The sequence below is a fragment of the Argiope bruennichi genome, chromosome 3 (assembly GCF_947563725.1).
Source record: "Argiope bruennichi chromosome 3, qqArgBrue1.1, whole genome shotgun sequence".
In the NCBI taxonomy this organism is placed as follows: domain Eukaryota; kingdom Metazoa; phylum Arthropoda; class Arachnida; order Araneae; family Araneidae; genus Argiope; species Argiope bruennichi.
The window spans coordinates 140,490,153-140,510,744 of record NC_079153.1 but is presented as its reverse complement, the minus strand read 5'-3'; the positions used below and the strand labels follow the sequence as shown (position 1 = coordinate 140,510,744).

Genomic DNA, 20,592 nt, shown 5'->3' with positions numbered 1-20,592 from the left:
CTGCCAAACTATACTGCACTCTAAATAAGTATGGATATATTTCTACAGTTTTACTCTCACAGAACAGAAAAATTGGTCCCATCCTGCATATTTGCAAGAACCCCTACTATCTAATTATACCACTGAATGTCTTACTTGTTGTGGCGTACACATATATATATGACGGTTTATAGAAAAATGATTCCATACTTATTGTAAATATGCCCTTTGGAATGTGTACAAGGACTGTTTGCTGATGAATCTAGTTGGAATTATTTTTCCCAATAAGCTGATTTGCATATTTCCCTTAAAATATTTTTTTCTAGTTTGTTTCTGTTTGGTTTTAATGAAATACATGTAGTAATCTTTTTATTTAATACTATTATAATTTTTGCATTTCTAATTCTGCCATAATTTGTTCTGATCTTTCCTGTCATTGTCCATTCATGACAAATTCTTTATATACTAGTAAGCAAAGGTTTAAATAATACTTTTTCAATAGCAATCTTTAATTCATTCAAAGTTTGAATAATGATGTTGATTATTCTCAAATATATCATCTGCATTGTCTCTGAATAATATGGAATTAGTTCTCTTTCAACTCTTTCTTTGAATAATGAATCAATGTTATTCACAATAAAGTGATTGATTGCATTTTGTAGATTGCATCCTCAATATTTATCAAATGTTCAAAATGATATTCTTTAAGTGGAGACTAACTCTTAACAATATATGGGGAGCGTAAATTTTATTTTTAAGTTTTAAATTGTTTTGTTCTTATAATAGTTTTTTCATAACTCAAATTTTCAAGCACACCCTAATAGATTAAATTTTTGCCGTTTTTTATACTTAGGTTTTCTCAATTTCCAGTATTTAATTATCAGCAATTTGATTGATTTAATTAAATTTTCATTCGAACTGAATAATGTTACCCAGTAGTAAATTTGAGACAAAATGAATTTCTATATTCTTTAATATATCTAATAATGATTTTTTATTTGAAGGCTAAAAAATAGAAAATTATTAAAATGAAGATACTTTTAATAAATACTTTTTAGTGCATTATTTAAATATTTTTAAAAACGTTTTTATTAAATTTATTTATTACAGTGTCTGGTATGCACATTGTAATAAATAGTCATAGAGAATCTTTTTTTTTTTTTTTTTTTTACCAAATTTTGAGATATTTTTCTTGTATCTTTTAATAAGCTGGTTACTAACAGACAGGAGCAAAAAAGTGATCGTTCATCTTATCTGGAATCTATTTAAAATGATTGACATAAATGTTAGCCTGGAGATTTATTTGAATTATTGTGCTCATTATTCTAACTGTGTAATATTTATATTTGAATTTACTGCATTTATTATCATGTCCATATCAATTGCTGTAGATCATCTAAACTAAGCCTATCTTTAAATTCCAATTTTCCATTTCTAAAAAAGATGTTTTTTTTTTTATTTATTTATTTATTTATTATTTTGGTAAGTGAAGATGCCTTAAGAATTACATTGTTTCGTTTTGTTTTTCAGTGCTAAGATAAGTAACATATTGATTTCGATTCTACATTTCGCATCTACACTAGCTCTCAAATTGTATGCAGCATTTAGATTTACAAAATAATCCATTCATTCAAATGTACCTCTAATTATTATGCACCAATTTGTGGACACTAAAATAGCAGTGGGCTTTAATTTAAATCTTATAGTAATATAAATTTTGTTGCTCACTATATTCATGATTAGGGATTGCAATACCGGTATACCAAATATCGGTATTTTGAGCCATTTGTACAATTTTGTAATACCGGTATTCACAAGTTTAAATACCGTTTTTTCGGTATTTTCTAGAAATTTTTTAAATTGTCTCCACTGTCTAATTGCCTAATTTTAAAATGTCTTCACTATAAGAAGAAATGTTATAAACTACAGTAACAGTGTTCGTAATTCTTTGAAACATGGGCTAATACAATTAAAAGTGAATGGTGAAAAATTTAGTCTTATATTGGATGAATAGATAACTGTAATAAATAAACGCTATTTAAATATAAATATTCAAATTGGAATATAGAACTTACACATGTCTCGGAAGTATATCAGCCGAAAAATGTGTGGAACTACTTAAATCCAAATTAACGAAACATGGATTATCCCTGAAAGAAGATATCGTATTCATAATGACTGATGGAGTTATGGAAAAAGTTGGAAAGTTGATTGGTGCAAATCAGCAATTGTGCAATGCTCATGGAATTCAATTAGGAGTAATAGATGTATTATACCAAAATAAAAAATAATAATAAAGCACAGAAGAATCCAAATACTGTGGATATAGAAACTTTGGATTCCGACATTGAATAGAGTAAGAGTGAGAGTGATATTGACAATGAAGATAATGATAATGTAATTTTTGAAGAAGATATTGCTAATGAGGATGAAATATTAACCCATCAAGAATTGCTTTTTATAATTTATAAAGTTTCGCCTACAAAAAATATCATATTGCAAAAATATATACTAACAGAAAATAAAACAGAATATATGTTAATATTATATTCTAAAACATGTTGGAACAGTTTACTCCTAGTGATGGAACGATTTTTGAAATTGAGAAATCCAATCCAAAAAGCAATAATCGACTTAAACCTGCAAATTAATTTTTCAGATAGTGAATTCGACTTAATATCCAGAACTGTGTCAGCTCTTACTACCAATAAAATTGACTATTGATGCATTATGCCGGAGAGATTCTAATTTATTAACAGCTACTGCAACAATAAATTTCATGTTGCAGTCATGGAAAGAACATCACACATCACTATCTGAAGAATTATATATTACATTGAAAAATCGCGCAGAAGAAAGGCATACGAAAATAGAAAATGTCTTACGATATTTACATAATTATAATGATTTTAAAAATGAAAATGAAAAAGAAGAAAATAGACTAACCAATTCAAATCTGATTAAGTTTGTAGTAAATTTTCTTAAAATATTTTACTCACAAACCTATCCACAATCAGTAGGATTCGGTACAGTTGTCGAAGATTTTGATGAAACTAATGTCGATACTGAAAAGGAATTGTCTCCTGAACAAAAATCAGAATTAGCAATAAATTTAAAAAAAAAAATCAACAAACCAAAATACAATACAGAAATCAGCTATATCGAAAACCATCCGACGAGAAATCGATTTATTTGAAAAAAGGGATTTAGAGATAAATACTTGGAAATAATATCGCGCATTGCTAACCAACTAGCGTAGATGGCAAAAGAGCGTTTTCGAAAGCTGGTAAATTTTGCACAAAATTACGTTCCAGGCATAATGACAGTACAATTGATAGATTATGTTTTTAAGATATTTACACTTTTTTGTGATATAAATAACTAAGATGTTCCTTTACTTTTTTGTTGTGTGTGATTCTTGTCTTTGTTGTAATTTATAAATTATTTTTCGTGATATTTACACTCTTTTATAAAACTGACAAATAAAACAAAGAAACACATGTATTTTCTTTCTTTTTCTAAAATTTGTACTACCGGTATTAAAACCGTTATCTAGTTATTAAGATCTAAAAAATACCGAATACCGGTATTGAACTTTTGGTCCGATATTGCAATCCCTATTCATGAAGTATTAAAAAATATATTTTGGATGTTACAAGGCAGTTCTATTACAATTTTACATATTCTTATTTTCTATTTGTAGGTCGACTGCTGAAAGCATTTAACATTGACTTCAATTGGTATCACTTAGCTTCATGGGTGAACATTACAGAACAATGGCCTTACCGTACATCATGGATAATTATGTATTATGAAATGCATGAAAAAGAATTTGATGAAATGTTGCCTTTGAAAACTGTCTTTGAAAAGTAAATTTGGAGTAAAATATTTTGTACATTTTTGCTTTTGTATTTAAATTACAGATTTTGATTTTGTTTAAAGTAGCTATGCCATTATTAAAATACTGAGTTCTGACAGTCCTTGAAAACTCCTTGCTTTTTATTTTGTCATACTCTTGGTCCTGGAAAAGTATTTGCTTTTTTTTGTTTAATCCTTAAAAAATAAGCAAAAAAAATTTACATCCCCCCCCCCCGCAGATTGAAAAAAAAAACCACCTTGTTTTAAAAATATTGCTTTTCTATTTCAAAATAGTTTTCAGAAAGAATAGAGGAAAATCAAATTTTTAATTGATATTTTGTTTCAGTTAAGTCATAGCATGCTTTTTAATGATGCTTTTAATGTTGCTGGATTAAATGTCGTAAAATAAACTAATTTTATTTTATATTTTAAAAAAGTTTTTTTTTTATTTCACTTTTAAATTCTATGAATTCAAATTAATCTTTTTAAAAGCAAAACTGAAGGTTCCTTCCTTTCAGTTTTATATCTTGATATATTGTGTTATCGAAGTTCTAAATTCAAATCATTATTCAAGTATCATATATAAACATTGTATCTGATACTGCTAATCCAGTGCCAAATGTTAAAATTTTGGATAATAACCATAGGCCGATATATCACCATAGTATAAAAGAATCATGCAAATAATATTTGATAAAATTAGATTCAATGTGAAATCTAACTTGGGTTGAAAAAATCAAATTTCTAATTACCACACATTCCATTCAACGAAGAGGAATAAATTAGTGTTGAATAGTTAATAAATTATTTAAAATTTAAACTAAACTGAATGAAAAACAAGCGGTAGTAAATTTCATTAATAATAAAAATGCTTAGCATAGATATTATATGCTAGCTAAAGACAAAAACTTTTTGATGGAATGCATAGAATAATGAGCTATTGATTGAATGTTTCTACTTTTTGAGACTGAAAGGAATTTGTTTTGTTGTATCTTCGAATGAAAACAACTATAAACAACACTTTTTTTCCCACTAATAATATCATTGTTAATTTTGAAAATGAATTCTTCACTGGAATTATAATTGTCAAATGGGTTCGGTTTAAGTTCTTAAGCCAATAATCATTTAATTGTTGAAAATTTTTTGACATTTAATAATTAATTAAGCAACCTCTATAGTTACATGAACTCGTTTTTTATTTTATTTTTTAAAATGCTTTGTTCTAATTTACAGCCTTTATTTAATTTCTAAGTAATCTTTTTGAATTTAAAAAAATTTCTTTATTATTTAGCATAAAAACTTATTTATAATCAGCATTCTACTTGCATTTTTTATATATATATTTTCAATAACTGCGGCATCAGTTGCTAAGCTTTCCATAAATTATCAATTCAATGGAAAAAATTTCCAAATTCTTCAAATATATTTTCTTTAATAACAATGCATCTCAAAAGTTGCTGTGAAAGCTGCCCTAGTTCAATTTTCAATTTGTTATTAAAATAAAAAAATAACTATATAATGGATATTAAATGCAGATGGAATGCTGATTGTAGTATTTATAAAACTGAATCATTCTTTGAAAATTTTCATTTTTATTTTATTGTGTAGAATTAAATCCTATATGCCATCATCGAGGGAGCAAGAACCAACTCTTGATCTAGACCATGATGAAAGAAAATTCGAAGTCTTCTTATCTATGCATTCAAGCTCTTTAACAATTAATGATTTAAAGGTATTCTTGCCCTTCACAATTAACTTGGACCCTTACATAAGAAAAGTTATACAAGGTAAGTTATTAACACTTTCTTCGCATCAAATATTTTTATAATTCAATCTTTGTATTTTAATATTGTTGAGTGATATGGTATTTACACTTGCTACATATTTCAGTCACTACTTTAGAATTCTTTCAGATGAGAAAATAATTCCTTTTAGAAACTATATATCATTTTAAGTAATTATTAATGTGCATTTGAAATATTGAATTATAAAAGTGTTATGTATATTTTTTTTATTTATTTATTATCTATAAGTGTAGGTCATTCATATTTGAATCTCTCTTTCTTTTTGTCATTTCAATCCCAATATCATTGTATTTTTATTCTATTTAGACTTAAAAGATTATTGCATACATGACATTAGCAGATCTTCCTTTGTCAGTCTATCCTGAAGCAGATAATTAAATATGTATGCAGGCAAAGTGAATTTTCCCTTTTTGTATATTTAAAAATTGGTGTTGGGATCTTAGGAAAGGAAAGGGGAGAAAAAACGAAAGAAAGAAAAATTGAAATGTTTAGCCATATTCTAAAAGGATTTCCTGAAAATGATATAATTAAACATCATTAAGAAAAATTGTAAAATTTCAGTGCCATACTATTCATTCTATTTTTTGTACTTATAACAAATTAGGCCAAAAATTTGAAATTGCAAAGCATTGCATTGTTTCGCCCTTACATTTTTTATTTTTATTTTACTAGGAGTAGTTCTGATTTATTATTTTTCATTAAAAAAAATCTTAATTATCAGACATTATTTCTTCCATGTTATTAAGACATGTATATTTTGCATTTTATTTAAAAAAAATAAAAAAAAAACTTGCATAGGAAATCAAGAAATAATAAGGGAATAAAAATCATGTTGACTATTTTGCATAGATATGATAAACAAATTTATGATCAATGAAGACATGAATCAGTTGTTCAAATCATTTGTTTATCTTAATAAATACATAACATTTTATATATTTTTTTTAAAAAAAGTCTTTACTTTTTAAGATGTTTGCAATACTCCATCTGGTTCAAAAGTATTGTACAGATTTCTGTGCAAAAAAAATAGTTTTTTATTTATTTTAAATTGGCGATCTTAATCTACAAATTTAATTTTTAATTTCTTAGTAAGTAATAAATATAAATAGAAATTATTTTAATCATCTATTTTATTTTTACATGGCATAAATGAATATATTTAATTTCCATTTATATATGTAATAATTGAGCATGTTTAATAAAATGAGTTTAAAATGTAATTTCAGTTTTTATTTTATATTTCATAATAATTAACCTCATTTTGTTTTGATCATCACTTTCTTCCAGATTTACAAATAATTTTGCTATAAGTTGTATTTAACCTGTTTATTTATGTGTCTTATTCATAAAACCTCCTTTTAAATATTATTTATTGTACATTTTAAAACTTGGCATATACGATAAATGCATAATACAAGGTATATATGAATTATTCAGTATATCCATACTTTCAAATAAAAGTCATGATGTAACTAATTATTGTGTATTTTAAAAATATCATTCAAAAATTGCCAATAATTATATACATTTACATAAATTTCATATGGTCTCTTTGTTGTTTGGTAAGTATCAATTTATTTTTGAATGTTCTCTGATATATGCAACAAGAGTCTGAATTTCAATTACAGTAATATGATTTGAAGATTTGAGGCTCCTATAGACTATAATATTTATTTTAATTCCATTTAAGCACTTGTGCTGAACCTGCCATGCAACCTTTTATGGCAGATATACAAATTTGCTTATCTGTCTATTTTCATGGGCTACTAATAAATACTTTTACTATGCAGACAGTCATTAACTTTCTGTGATTGGCATTCTTTTCCTCCCATTTTTTTTACACATTACTGAAATTGTCTTAATCAGAAGCAATGAATACTTTGAAGTGAGGTTGTGTAATAATATTAAATTTTAGTTTAAAAAATACTGTCACTCCTGATTTTGTACAGGCACTTCAGAACACTATGAATTTAGAAGCCATTCCATTGAATATTAATTTATTTAAAAGGTTAAAAGAATGTCAACACCTATGAATGATAGTTTTACAATATGAATATTACACATAATTCACAGTTGCAAAAATGGTTATCTTGGCAAATGCATTCATTTTTTTTTCCCTCTATTATGCATATATCATTTTTAATTTAAAAATCATTATTGCCCACCAAGTAACCTGCTGTAATAACTGTTAAAACATGACAATTTGAAAGTTACCTTCTAATTCCACAGTGATTTTTATTTGTTAGTTCTAAGATTCGACACAAATTTATATTTCTCATTTTGATATGAAATTCTGAGTATTCCTTAAGTTGTAAAGTAGCCATATTTGTAGATTTTTTATTGGAGTCATAGCGGTTTTGTGTATAACTATACATCAGATATAATTTTTTAAATATGTTTTCACTTCAGAATTTACTTTTATGAATAACTGATAATAGTTAAAAATTATTTTTATTAGGCTAAAAAAACGAGTCAGAATTGCAATGGAAAGATTAGGGCTGATGGATTGACCAACAAATACATATTTATTACAAAAATAGGACAAAAACTACAATAAAAGCAATAAGTGCCCATGAACATGATATCCACAGTCCAACATGGAATGGAATTCTAAGATCCAGAAGGGTACAATTGCTTTTGCTATATGTATTGAGAAATCTCAAGGGCATGAAAGGAGCATTGATTGCATTGAATTTTGAAACTTACCAGATCAACAGTTCTTTAAAGAAAAAGACTCCTGATAGGAGTCTCGGCTTTGATATATGAAGTTTGTAGCTTCAAGATGTTGATAGGGTAGATATTAAGTCTGTTGTGAAACAAACATCTTTCTGCTGCTATTTTATTGGAATTTAGAGAAGAATGGCCTAATGGTTTTTCTTTTAATAGGGGTATTCGAAAATTAAAAGATTTGTCCCAAAATAATTCTTTTAGGGCTTCAAAACATGACAGCAACCTAAGTATACTATATCTAACAAATAAATCATAAAAATTGCATAATTTTAATGTGTATGAAAAAATGTAAAATTGACCTGTTTTTTTTTTTTTTTTTTTTTCCCTTCTTTTTTCACTTGAATTTTAGAAGCAAATCAGCAAGTTTCTGAATTTTTGAAGAGTGACTTAAAGCCTTCCAGCCCGCCATCTAAATTTGAAGGTCTGAGTATGAAAATGCCTGTTGCAGTACCAAATCCAGAACAGACCGTTCCCCTGACTTATTATCCTCAGATAACTGGAAAAGATATTTTTCATCATAATCAGATGTCTCCTGCAAATAATTTTGCCACTGCTGCTCCCATTTGGTGGAACTTTCCTTCTGGACAGATGACTCCCCATAATACTTACTATCCATCATCACAATCATCATCTATGACAGTAAATTTTATGAATTATGTTCTACTTATCTCTTATAACTCTTTGTAAAAAATATGAGCAAATCTTTTTCTGTGTTATTTAGCTATAGCTGAAGTTCTATTGTGTTTCTATAAAAAAATACCAGTAAAAATTAAAAGCCCTGAAAAACTCACTAAAACTGTTTGTTTAATTAGTAAAATTTGACATACTTATAACAACAAAAATAGTAATTATCACATATCTAATTAACTTTTCATGACTTTATAGTTATAGTGTAGTGATTATATATAAGAAACTAAAAATGTTTCTAGCACTTAAGAGAGCTAGCATTTAAAAATACATTTTATATATAATTAATGCATTTTTTATAATATGCATGACATCTTTAATGTAAAATTCAATTATTATGAAATATTACAAAATGCAAAAGCCTCTTACTGTCAAATTTTCAAATATCATAACTTAATTTTAAAAAATAGCAGACTTAGCAAATGATTTCTAAAAGTTGCTAATACCTCATTTTTTATTAAAATTTTGAAGAATGGTACAAAATTTAATTAAACATTGAAAATTGTGATTTGCTGGAAAATAAATGAAACTACAACGGTTTCTATAACTTAGCTGCTCTGTTAATTTTTGATTAGTGGTGTGTGTGAAAGAGAAAACGAGAGCAAGTTGCTGCATGCTAATGTTATTGAAATTGAGGTGTTTTAAGCAATATAATGCTTGTAGTTGAACTAGTATTTTATTTATTCATTGCAAAATTTTGTATGTTTTATACAAAAAAACATAGATTTTGTTACTAAATTATTCTATCAACAAAATCTTTTCATTCTTCAAAAATGGCAATACTGAAGATGGGATAATCTTTTCTGTGCAGGGAAACTTAATTTCTTGATTAATTGTTACCAACCTGTTGCTTTATAGTATTTTTGAGTGAAATTTGAAGAATTTCTCTCCAGTAGCTTGTTCTATAGACCTCAAACTATTTATGAATTTCCATTTTTATTTTTATATATAATCCTCTAAATCTGTATTTTAGAAATAGATATGTAATTACTAGCTGACAAAAATACAGCTGATGCATCAAGAAAGTATCCCTAATTTTTTATAACCTTTACTATTTCTTTATTTAAAAACACTTTTGTAATTGAGAATCAAATTATTATTATTTGCAATTTTAATATCCTATTTCATATAAAAATAACTACGTAAAGAAAATTTAATAATATTCTAAATAAATAATAACTTAAAAGCATCATATTGGGCTCCATAGTGAAAAAAGGAAACATTTCCATCTATGATGATTAGGTTTCTATTGAATCAATTATGCTGTATGCGGTAAATTTCATCATAAAGGATGATTACTCCCTACCCATAAATTAATGCAGGTCCTTTAATGATTAAAATCTCTTCCAAATTATCCATCTTTTACAGTAATAGTTTGGCTATTTTTAATACTTCATGAAAGAGACTATATTTTTCATGATATGCAAAAGGAACCCCCCCCCTCCTTTTGTAATTGTTGTTGCAGTATTGATTTTACTGTGGGAAATGGCTGATTTGGGCTCAGCTATTGCCTTTGTTTTGTATGACATTAGTATGAAGATTCTCTTTTCATTACCTATCCTTAAGTATAAGAAAAGTTCTACTCCATTTGTTTGTGTTCAATGAAATACTAGGCAATATGTGATGGCAATGATTTTGAGCTAAAAGTTCATTTTTATTAATAAATCAGTTATGAAAATTTATCCATGTGTTTCAAATATTCTATTACCATTCATTTTGTGTAAACATTTGAAAATACCTTACATTTGAAAATAGTATTAAACTGCCCAAAAATTACATGAATATAATAAGAAATTTGGAAACTTTTTCATATATTTGAAAAGCAACCTTTAAGAATATCATTGTTGGCTGTTTTATTATACATCATTATACAATTTGATACTGATTTTCCTATTTCATATATTAGGTGTTGCCAGACCAAGAAAAGCTCAGTTCATTATCAGTTAGTGGTATAGCAGACCTTCTAAGATCCCAAGAGAAATTGAATAAAAAGAAGCTTGATGGTTATATTACTGCTATTGAAGAAAATAATATAAATGGTCAAGTTTTATTGACTTGCGATTTAAAAGAACTAAAAGAAACATTAAATATGTCTTTTGGAGATTGGGAACTTTTTCGAATATTGATTTTGACTCTTCGAGAACATGAATTGGAAAATGTGAATTCAAATGTTAATTTTATTTCCGAGGATAAATCTCTTTCAAGAAATGCTTCCTTCAAAATGAAGCAAGCAGGGGCTCTTAAAATTCCATTAAATAAATCTCCAGAAAAAAAATCAACAGAATCTTTAGCAAAATCTGCAAGAGTGAGCTCAGATAATTCTGATGGTACTGTCACAAAACCACGAAGCAGCATATTGGAGAAACAGGTATGTTCTTGTTAAATGAATTCAATTTTAATTTCTCTATAATTTTGACTAAATGATTTTTGTACTTAGCTTCACCAGTTATTTAAAGCTCATATACATTTAAATGTCTATAAAATTTCCTGTATGAATCTTTTTCTTCTGATTATAGCATTTAATGCTTGTGTTGGAAATAGTAGTCTTCTTTTGTTTTCATCTCTTAGTTTTTATGCTTGTTTCTAGAGTAATATGAAATTCTGAAAAAGGTTCATAAGTGTTTACAAGGTAAAATTATTTATTATTTTGAGAAATCAATTTAAAATTTCTAGACTGTAAAATGTCTTTAAAAAATATTAAATAGTAGACACATTTTTCAGACTTAATTATATACTGATGTTGGAATATACTGAGGTTGGAAAATATTCAGCTTTAAAGATTCTTTATATTTAAATAGGTAGCAAATGTTCTGAGCTGAAATCTCTATCATTATACAAATATGTTTTAATTCTATGCCCTACTAATTTGTGTCATATAATAATAATTTATAGGATGCCCAAAAATTATGACTACACTTTCAAAAGTGAATTAAAAAATAAACAAATTTTTTATGTTCAATAAATAAAAGATTAAAGTTTCTTTTTAATGAAATGTAAAGTCTTAGCACCCAATATTTACAAAAGAAATGTTACAAAAAAAATTGAGGATGATGAAAATTCTCTGCAACATGTAATATTTTAACATGGGGCAATGTTTCACATATCAGGCATTGTTAACCAATATAATATTTGAGTATGAGTGTTAAAAAAACCCCATGCTTCACTGGAGGGAAGCAAGAGAATTAAACATGTAGAGTGATTTACTGCCTGATTGAATTATTAGGGCTTTTTTTCTTAGCCAAAGTAACTGTCAGCTCTAACAATTACCTTGATAGGCCTGAAATTTCCACATTCCCTCAAATAGAGGAAATCAAGGAATTTCCTCGTGGACTTGCAACCCAATATCATTTTCAAGCAGGATGGAGCACCATCACACTGGAATTAGGAAGTGTGAAAGATTTTTAATGAAAAGTTCCCTGGGCAAAGATGGAAAGATGAAATTTACTACCCATGCAGACATAATACTTTTGGATTTCTTATGGGGATATGTAAAAAATATTGTTTCCCAATCTCCAATTTGTGACACTAATAAACTAAAAAGTTGAATTGCATCGGTCATTCAAAATGTTGGTCCTGCACTGCTTGATAAAATATGGCTCGAAATCTTATATAGACGATGCATTGTGCATGATTAATGGTGCACATACTAAAATTCTGCAATAAAAAATTGCAGAAAAAAAATTCCTTTGATATTTTCTTTATGGAACATAAAAAACTATAAATGAATACCTTTGATTCTTATTTTGTTATTAATTTTTGGAAATGTAACCATACTTTCTGGACACCCTGTATTATAATATATATTTTTTTAAGTATTTTATATACAAATTTTTGGTAGCTAAATGTAATAAATATACTAGGATTCATTTTAAATTATTAATGCATTTTAATAACTGCTAGCAGCTGTGCCATCTGAAATATTCTCATAGATAAAAAAAATTTGAATACTTTTCTAATAATTTTTCCATTGATAAGAAAAATAAAAAGCATTCAAATTGAATGAAATGCCCATCTCACGAATAAATGCATAATGAAAATTTTAAAGATAATGAAAATTTTATGTATGCTTGAAGACAAATTGATATATAAGACATTTCCTGTCATGCAATTAATTAGTTAGATTATGACAAAAAGAAATCTGAAGTAAATAATAAATCAGGATCTCCAATGCATTGATTTAAACCTGAATAAACAAATTTTTCTTAGAAATATGTATTAAATTACAATGTACCGAAATAAAATGCTTTGTGTAAGCTTGTGTTAAGTAAGACCTTGAGTATATATATATATATATTTCTTTTTATCTGTTAGAAAAGAACATTTTCATTCATGAAGATAGAAATAGGAATAAATATACTTACAACTGTTTAATTTACTGTATATCTGAAAAGTTTGAAAACTATAAAAATTTGAATTCTTATATTTTTAGTTTATGGGTATCTTATTCAATAATTATATCTTTTTGTAGTATCGTGATTGCAAAACTGAAAGATGTCTTTCTTTGACTAACAAGTCAAACTTATTAGCTGCTTAATATGCACAAAATATATTATATTAATACTATGTTTAATATCAAAGTATTGTAATATTCTGCTCAATATCGGAGTATCAATAAAATCGTTCCACTATTTCTAATGCATAAATTTCAAAAATATTATCAAACATGTTTTTAAATTGTACGTGACCGTTTTATTTGTATTTATAGATAAAGAATTTTAAAGTTGAACTTTATTAACTCATTTCTTATAATTTTCGCAAAATCTCAGTGTTGTTTTAAAAGAATGTGATAGAAAAAACATGATTAATAGGGTAAAAAAAGTATGGAGCAAATTTTTAGTAATTCTTAATTTATTTAAATAAACTGTTTTGTAAATTTCTCAAAATAAGTTAGGCAAAATTGGTTATAGATTGTTCATGGTTAATTCTTAAAATATTTGTTATTTTTTAAACTTCTTTTAATTATTAATTACTACTCTACAAGAATCAGGAAACTAACAAAGCTTATATTAAATAAAAAGAAAATTGTGCAAAACTAATTTTTGATAGTACACATTTGAATTTAATCATTTATTTGTTTACAAGCAAATTAAAATAAGTAACAAGTTTATAATCTCACCAAATTGATAGCATATCTCTGACTGATGCAATTCATTTTTTGATTTGGTTTGCTTGGTCATTACATTTCTTGTAGGATATTTATCAGTTATATTAATTTATCCATTTTTCATTAGCAGCTATTTTCATTAATACTTGAAGTTGATGTATTTGCAGAATGAATTTCTTTCATTGTTTTTCTTTCAGTGTTCATTTTAGCATATGCCTATTCATGATTGAAATATTAACTTTCTAATTTTTCACTAATATCACATGATGATGAAGATTAATTATGGTTTTAATTTAACTGGAACTTTAGTAATCTTCTGATGGAATGTTATTAGAATAAAATAGGACTAAATCAATCTTAGTAAGTGCAATGTTAACATCATAAACTTCTGTTTGTGACTTTGACAGGTCTTTTTGCCTTTAGAAAAAGAAAATACTTGTTTTTGTAACTTATGTTGAAATTAACTCTAAACTAACAACTGTAAATGAAATTATGAGCAATTTGTATAAAAAAATGAGCTTAAAATAATTAATATGCATCCAAAGGAATAAATCATATGATTAACAAAATTATTTAGTTTCATGTAGTTAGCGTAGAATCCCATTTTGAAGCCACTTAACTTTCAATTATGATTCAAGTGAGAAGAATGATACTCCTCTCTGAGCTTCTTTGCAATACTAGCAAGAGGATGCTTGATCTCAAAACATTTTATATGAAGCACACTCCCTCATACAGCTTATTTTTTTGTAGAATTGGGTCTTAAATCCATAAGCCTCATGTGTGTATACAAAGAATCTGCCATAATTCTATCAGATATCATTAAAAAGAACAATTGAAGCCTTAGTAAATACATATATTATTTTTGTATCAATTTTAGTATGTTCCTATTTAATTTAAGGAACATAATAATGAATAATTGTTGTTGAAATTTTGAAATGAAAATTATATGGTTAATAAAAGGTATGCTACTTTCATTGGTGTGTATTTAAAATAATTTGTTCATTACTATTTATAATCAAAATTTTCTAATTTAATCAGTTGTAATTATTTATTTTACAGAAATCTACATAACAGTATTTTATCATTCATGTCAGTTATTTTTGTAATAACTTATTTTAAATATTTGTGATAGACTTTTTCATGCATATAAACATGTTTTTTACAAAATAATATTTATTTCAAATATTCTTTCCTATGCAAGCCTGTTTGTCCATATTGGCAACTTGTTTTAAATGAGGTGGGATTTTATGTACATTTAATTTTATGTTGCTCTTTTTAGAAGCTATTTGTCCCCGCCTGTAATTTATGCTTATTTTTGGAATTATGTAATATCAGTTGACTTGCATATTATTGCATATCAAAATCTTTGAATGGATGCATTTTATATGAATGTTTGATAGTAGTTTTCAATTTTTTGTACTTGAATAATAATAAGATGAGATTATATATTTTAAAAGTTATCATTTGTGATATAACCAGAGGAATTGGAAAGTTTATCTGTTTGATCAAACAGAATTCCAATATTTGTATCCTCTATTACACTTAATTATTTTCTTATTTCTTAGTATACATAACAAACATATAAAGAAAATGTATAATTCAAATGAATAAGTTGGTAACTGCTATCAAATCAAAATTCTATGTCATGTACATCAGTCATGTTATTTGTACTGCACTAAGATAAACGCCTTTAAAATTAACTTCACTTATAATACTAATCTAATATTAATTTGCATATTCAAAATAAGAAAAATTACATAATTCCTCTTTGTATTTTTGGCTTATAGGGATGAATGCTTTTAGAAATGTTCATAGCACTGCAGTCTTGCTTTGTTCTTATTTCTCCCCTTTGGCTTTAGATTCTTTATGTATTTTGTTTTTTTCAAGAAGTATATATATATACTCTAAAAATGTTGTTGGATGTGAAGCATGTTGTAAAATTAAGTACTTTTCTGCTACCATAACAGTAGTCTGATACCAGCCAGTTTCAAGATAAACTGCTATGAAATAACATTTAAATTAAAATGGTAATAGTAAATTAAAAAATGCATTTTAAAGTTATTGTGTTTGACTCTTGTACTAATGGAAAAGTATCTTAAAATTATATATGTAATTTATTTTAGTTATTTCATCAAACTTCAGATTACATTTCCTAATATGTATTCCTATAATTCATTACATATTTTTACGAGCAACATTAAATGTATTAAATGTAGTATTAAATAATATTTTTAATCATTATGGTTTGCACAAGTTTAATCTGTACCAAAACAAGATTTTTAATTTATTTTTCCCATATATTACCAAAATGTAATATAAATAACAGTTAAAAAATTCAGTAAACCAAACATACTTGCATCTGATAAAGTAAAAGAAAGAAATGTTTTAAATTGTATGATCAGAAGAATTCATTTAAAATTTATTTGCAAGTTACAAAACCCATGCTTTGGCTGCAGATTTATTGTTCTATATATATATATTCTATCACATAAACAAATTGAAAGAAATATCCAATTTCTGAAAGAAAAAAAAACACTTCAACAATATAACTCTGCTTTTTGATTAGCTAGAATATAACGTGGAACTTAATCTTTTACAAATTATTAAGCTGAGTTTTTGTTTTTAGCCTTAGTCAAACACTCCCAGTGCATGATTCCAGCACAGCTGCACTGTAATAAACTTTGCATTTGGCAGGGATTTTTGTGTTTTTAATTGAATAATTTTTAGAATTATAAACTTTATAGAATGTTTTTCATTCATTTTCATCTTTTGCTTAAAATCTCTTCAAAAAATTAATGCATGCTGGTTGAATGTTACAAGAAATTATTTTTGAAATTGTTACTTATTATTCTTATATATCTCCCATTCATGTTTTAGGTAACTATGGAAGAATCAATGATTGTTGGGGCTTTAGAAACGCTCAATGAAGAAGCTTTAGAGGACACAATGGAGGAAAAAAGTCATATCAATAGAAAGCCTTCCAATCCTCCTATTGCGAATCCTTTGAGTCCAATTTTGTCTGACACAGAGGATGCTGCATCAGAAAAACTTGAGGCTGAACAGATGCCTGTCCTTGCTAATACTCCATCAGATGTTGATGTTTTGTATATGAGAAGCCTGCAAGGTTCACCAATGTTGCGAATTAGGTAAGAAGATTTTCCTATTAAAGAATTTGCCATAAAATCAAATTAATTGCCTCACATCATCGAAATGAATATTCAGTGAATAGCATATTTTATATAGATGTCAGTTAATGCTGTACTACTGTAGTTATGAATAACATTTATCTTTATTACTATATCTAAAATTGCAAATCAACTTATTAAATTTTGAAAAAGTATTATAATTTTTTTCCCTTTATTTTATGCCTATAAAACAATTTTTAATTTAATAAAACAATTTAAATGATATAAATTTATACTTTGATTTAATATAGAGACATCCTTTACATAATATCGCATTCATCGAATATATGAAAACTATTGAGAAATTAAGAAAGTGAAGGTAATTTTGAAGCCTTCTTTATGCACCTTGTTACCATATTCTACTGATTAAGTCATATAAAAGATTTTAAAAAGAGCTCTGCTTCATTGTTATCCTATCTTACTAAATTTATAACAGAGTTAGATCAGGGAATTGGATACCTAAAGCAAATTTAATTAAAAAATACTTTTTGCAAATAAACTTTTTATTGACATAAAATTTTAGAAAGAAAATTCTTAGATTTTTAAAAATACTGAATTTAAAATTAGTTTTCACAAGATTAATTAAAACATATATTACTACTGCTTTTGAAGTATCAAAAAATTATGCAAAAAGATATAAATCATTTAATTGCCTTTTTTTTTTTCTTCTGATTTACAGTGCTATATCTCTGAGTGATTCCATGACAGATGTAGAAACTGCCTCTCTGGGAAGATTGCAGAACTTTTCAGCCAACGTGGAAACACTGCCTACTATCTCCAGAACCAAAAGCGAAGAATATGATTCAGCAGTGGTGTCTTCAAGTCCTCGACGAAAGCGGGAATCTAATCGAGCAAAATCAAACTATACAGCACAGCGCCCATCCTCTTTGATTTATGATTCTAATTATGTGTCTACAGCTCTTAATCTTAAATGTGAAACTTCAAATAAATCAAAAAATAACCCCAACCCTGACAAACTAAGCCGTAAGAACCAAGAGAAAAATAATGCTTTGAATCATGTCACCAATAAGTTGAAACACATCAGGAAAAAATCGACATCGAAATCCGAATCCTCTGATAGTTCAACAGAAACAGAAGAAAAGGTGAAACCAAAACTTTCATCACAAAAAACGATACCAACACCAAGTTCAGATGCAGATGGCTTTTATTCTGACGATGAACACACGCCACTCGTTTCTCCTTTCCACTTGACTCGGTCCAGCCATTACAATTTGCAGTCATCTAAGTCAGAGAAAGAGAGTACTCCCGAGAAATCGATTCCTAAGCAAGGGAAATCTGAGGCTGGCTCCCATCGCAAAATGAAGAAGTCTCTGGAAAGGCAGTACTCGATTGATAGTAACCTCTGCGATCATTCGAGGCCTCCGCCATCCTCATCATCCATGGTGGAAATAGCTACTCCTAGCAGCATGAATCAGTATGTGCCGGTTTTGCCTGCTTATGGTCAAGATGTTTCTGATTCGTCATCTCCAGAATTAGCACTTGAAAGTCAAGTCCATAATGAAACAGTTTTGTAAAAAGTCGAAACAGAAATTTTGCATTTGTCTGCATTTTTTTTTTTTTTTTTTTTTTTTGAAAGATTGTATTTTACTTATGTCTAAACTCAGAATTTATTTTGCAATTGAATCCATAAGAATGATTTGATAGTACCTTTTATATTTGTAATAAAAATATCAGTTCCTTTGATTACAATCTGGTAGGTAATATTTTTTGTTTAGTTCAATCTTTTGTATTAATTTTCCCCCAAAAATATATATATTTTTATGACCTCAGGACAATGAAGGTAGCGATTTAATTGCAACATTGAGCGATGTAATATTTGATAAAATATTGTCTTTATGCTACATATTGAAATGGAATAAGACAAGCATGATTCATTTTAAGCAGAAATAAACAAAGTAACTGAAATGGCGAGATATTTTCGTAGAGGAAGAATGTCATTTCGTATATCAATTATGTACTTATTTAACTTATATTTAATTTCCAGCATTCTTATACAGCTGATTTTTTTTTTTTTTATTAAGAATATATGTTTCAGGCTTTAGAAGGTTTTTCTTAAATGCATTTATAGGATTGGAGAACAATTTTATATTCTAGTAATATATTATTTTATAGCTTTTATTTTTCAGTTGTTAGTTGTTGTTTTTTTTAAATATTTTTTTTTAGATATGTATAGGTGGACTTCACTCAGGTATATTTTGACTTATGTATAAAAATTGTAGCATTAAATATTTATGTATGTATAGTATCTGGCAAATAAAGATTTCAAATTCATTTTCTTATATTGTATTTTACAATTAATCTAAATATTACCTACTAATACTTTTCCTTGACGGATTTATAATCACAAAACCGTAATATATATAATAAACTTTTTAAAGAATATAATTTTTGTAACCTAAAGAGTCAGTCACTGGATTTTTCTGCTAATAATAAAGACTGAGTGTGTATTGGCGCTCTATGGGCCAGGCCATTTAACCTGAAACATCTAAATGTGACTTACATAGTTTCTGGAAAATGGGAATGCACGCCTCGAAGCGATTTTTTATAATTTTAATTAATTAAAAATGACTCAATTTTTCATGCTACCTTTTGAAAATATTACATCAATAAAGTAATTTTTACACATTCTTAAAATTTAACAAATCATTTCATTGATATCAATTTTTATATACAGGGTGATTCAAATTAAAGTGTTCCTGTTTGGGACGAATGGTCGACGTAATGCCTTCATATTTGGAGGATATACATTTTAGGTCATGGGAAATTGATTAGTGCAATGAAAAAATTAGTTAAAAAAAAAGATCGCAAGGTGAAATGTGTCGATGCGATCGGTTTAAAGTAGTGAATATGAAACACGACACCAACAATAAAGAACATAATATGAAGTAAAGTATGAATAAACTCCATTATTGCATTACTAATGCAGATTTCATTAGCTAAATGGAAATTCAAATATTCAACATTGCGAGTTGCACTGGAGAACAAAATGTACGTAATAGGGGAGCAAAAGGTCGTTCATAACAGATAAGGTGGGTATATAGGTTCTGAACATTCTTAGACCACGACGATAGTTCTCTCTTTGTCGTAGCGTGTGTTGCTACCAAAGTTATTTTGCCAAAACAGCAATAACGTTCCCAAAGCGGTTCGTTTACACCGAGGTTATAAATCTTTGTGTACGGGTCAAATAACACTTTGCGGTGAATGGTCAAACATTTCGAGCAAA

General features: G+C 27.0%; 1 protein-coding gene across 6 annotated transcripts in view; it reads left to right on the top strand.

Moving 5' to 3' along the window:
* LOC129962683 (kinase D-interacting substrate of 220 kDa-like) overlaps positions 1-19,602 on the top strand; it is a 71,201-nt gene extending 51,599 nt beyond the window's left edge. For 5 of the 6 annotated variants that reach the window (XM_056076594.1, XM_056076595.1, XM_056076593.1 and 2 more), the window contains exons 20-26: positions 3,683-3,848; positions 5,446-5,624; positions 8,722-9,011; positions 10,966-11,427; positions 15,365-15,400; positions 17,041-17,309; positions 18,028-19,602. In XM_056076594.1, the coding sequence (XP_055932569.1) occupies positions 3,683-3,848; positions 5,446-5,624; positions 8,722-9,011; positions 10,966-11,427; positions 15,365-15,400; positions 17,041-17,309; positions 18,028-18,883 (2,258 nt within the window). In that variant the 3' untranslated portion in view covers positions 18,884-19,602. The remainder of the gene's footprint in view (positions 1-3,682; positions 3,849-5,445; positions 5,625-8,721; positions 9,012-10,965; positions 11,428-15,364; positions 15,401-17,040; positions 17,310-18,027) is intronic. The other variant, XM_056076597.1, reaches the window with a different exon arrangement.
* Positions 19,603-20,592: the final 990 nt, after the last annotated feature.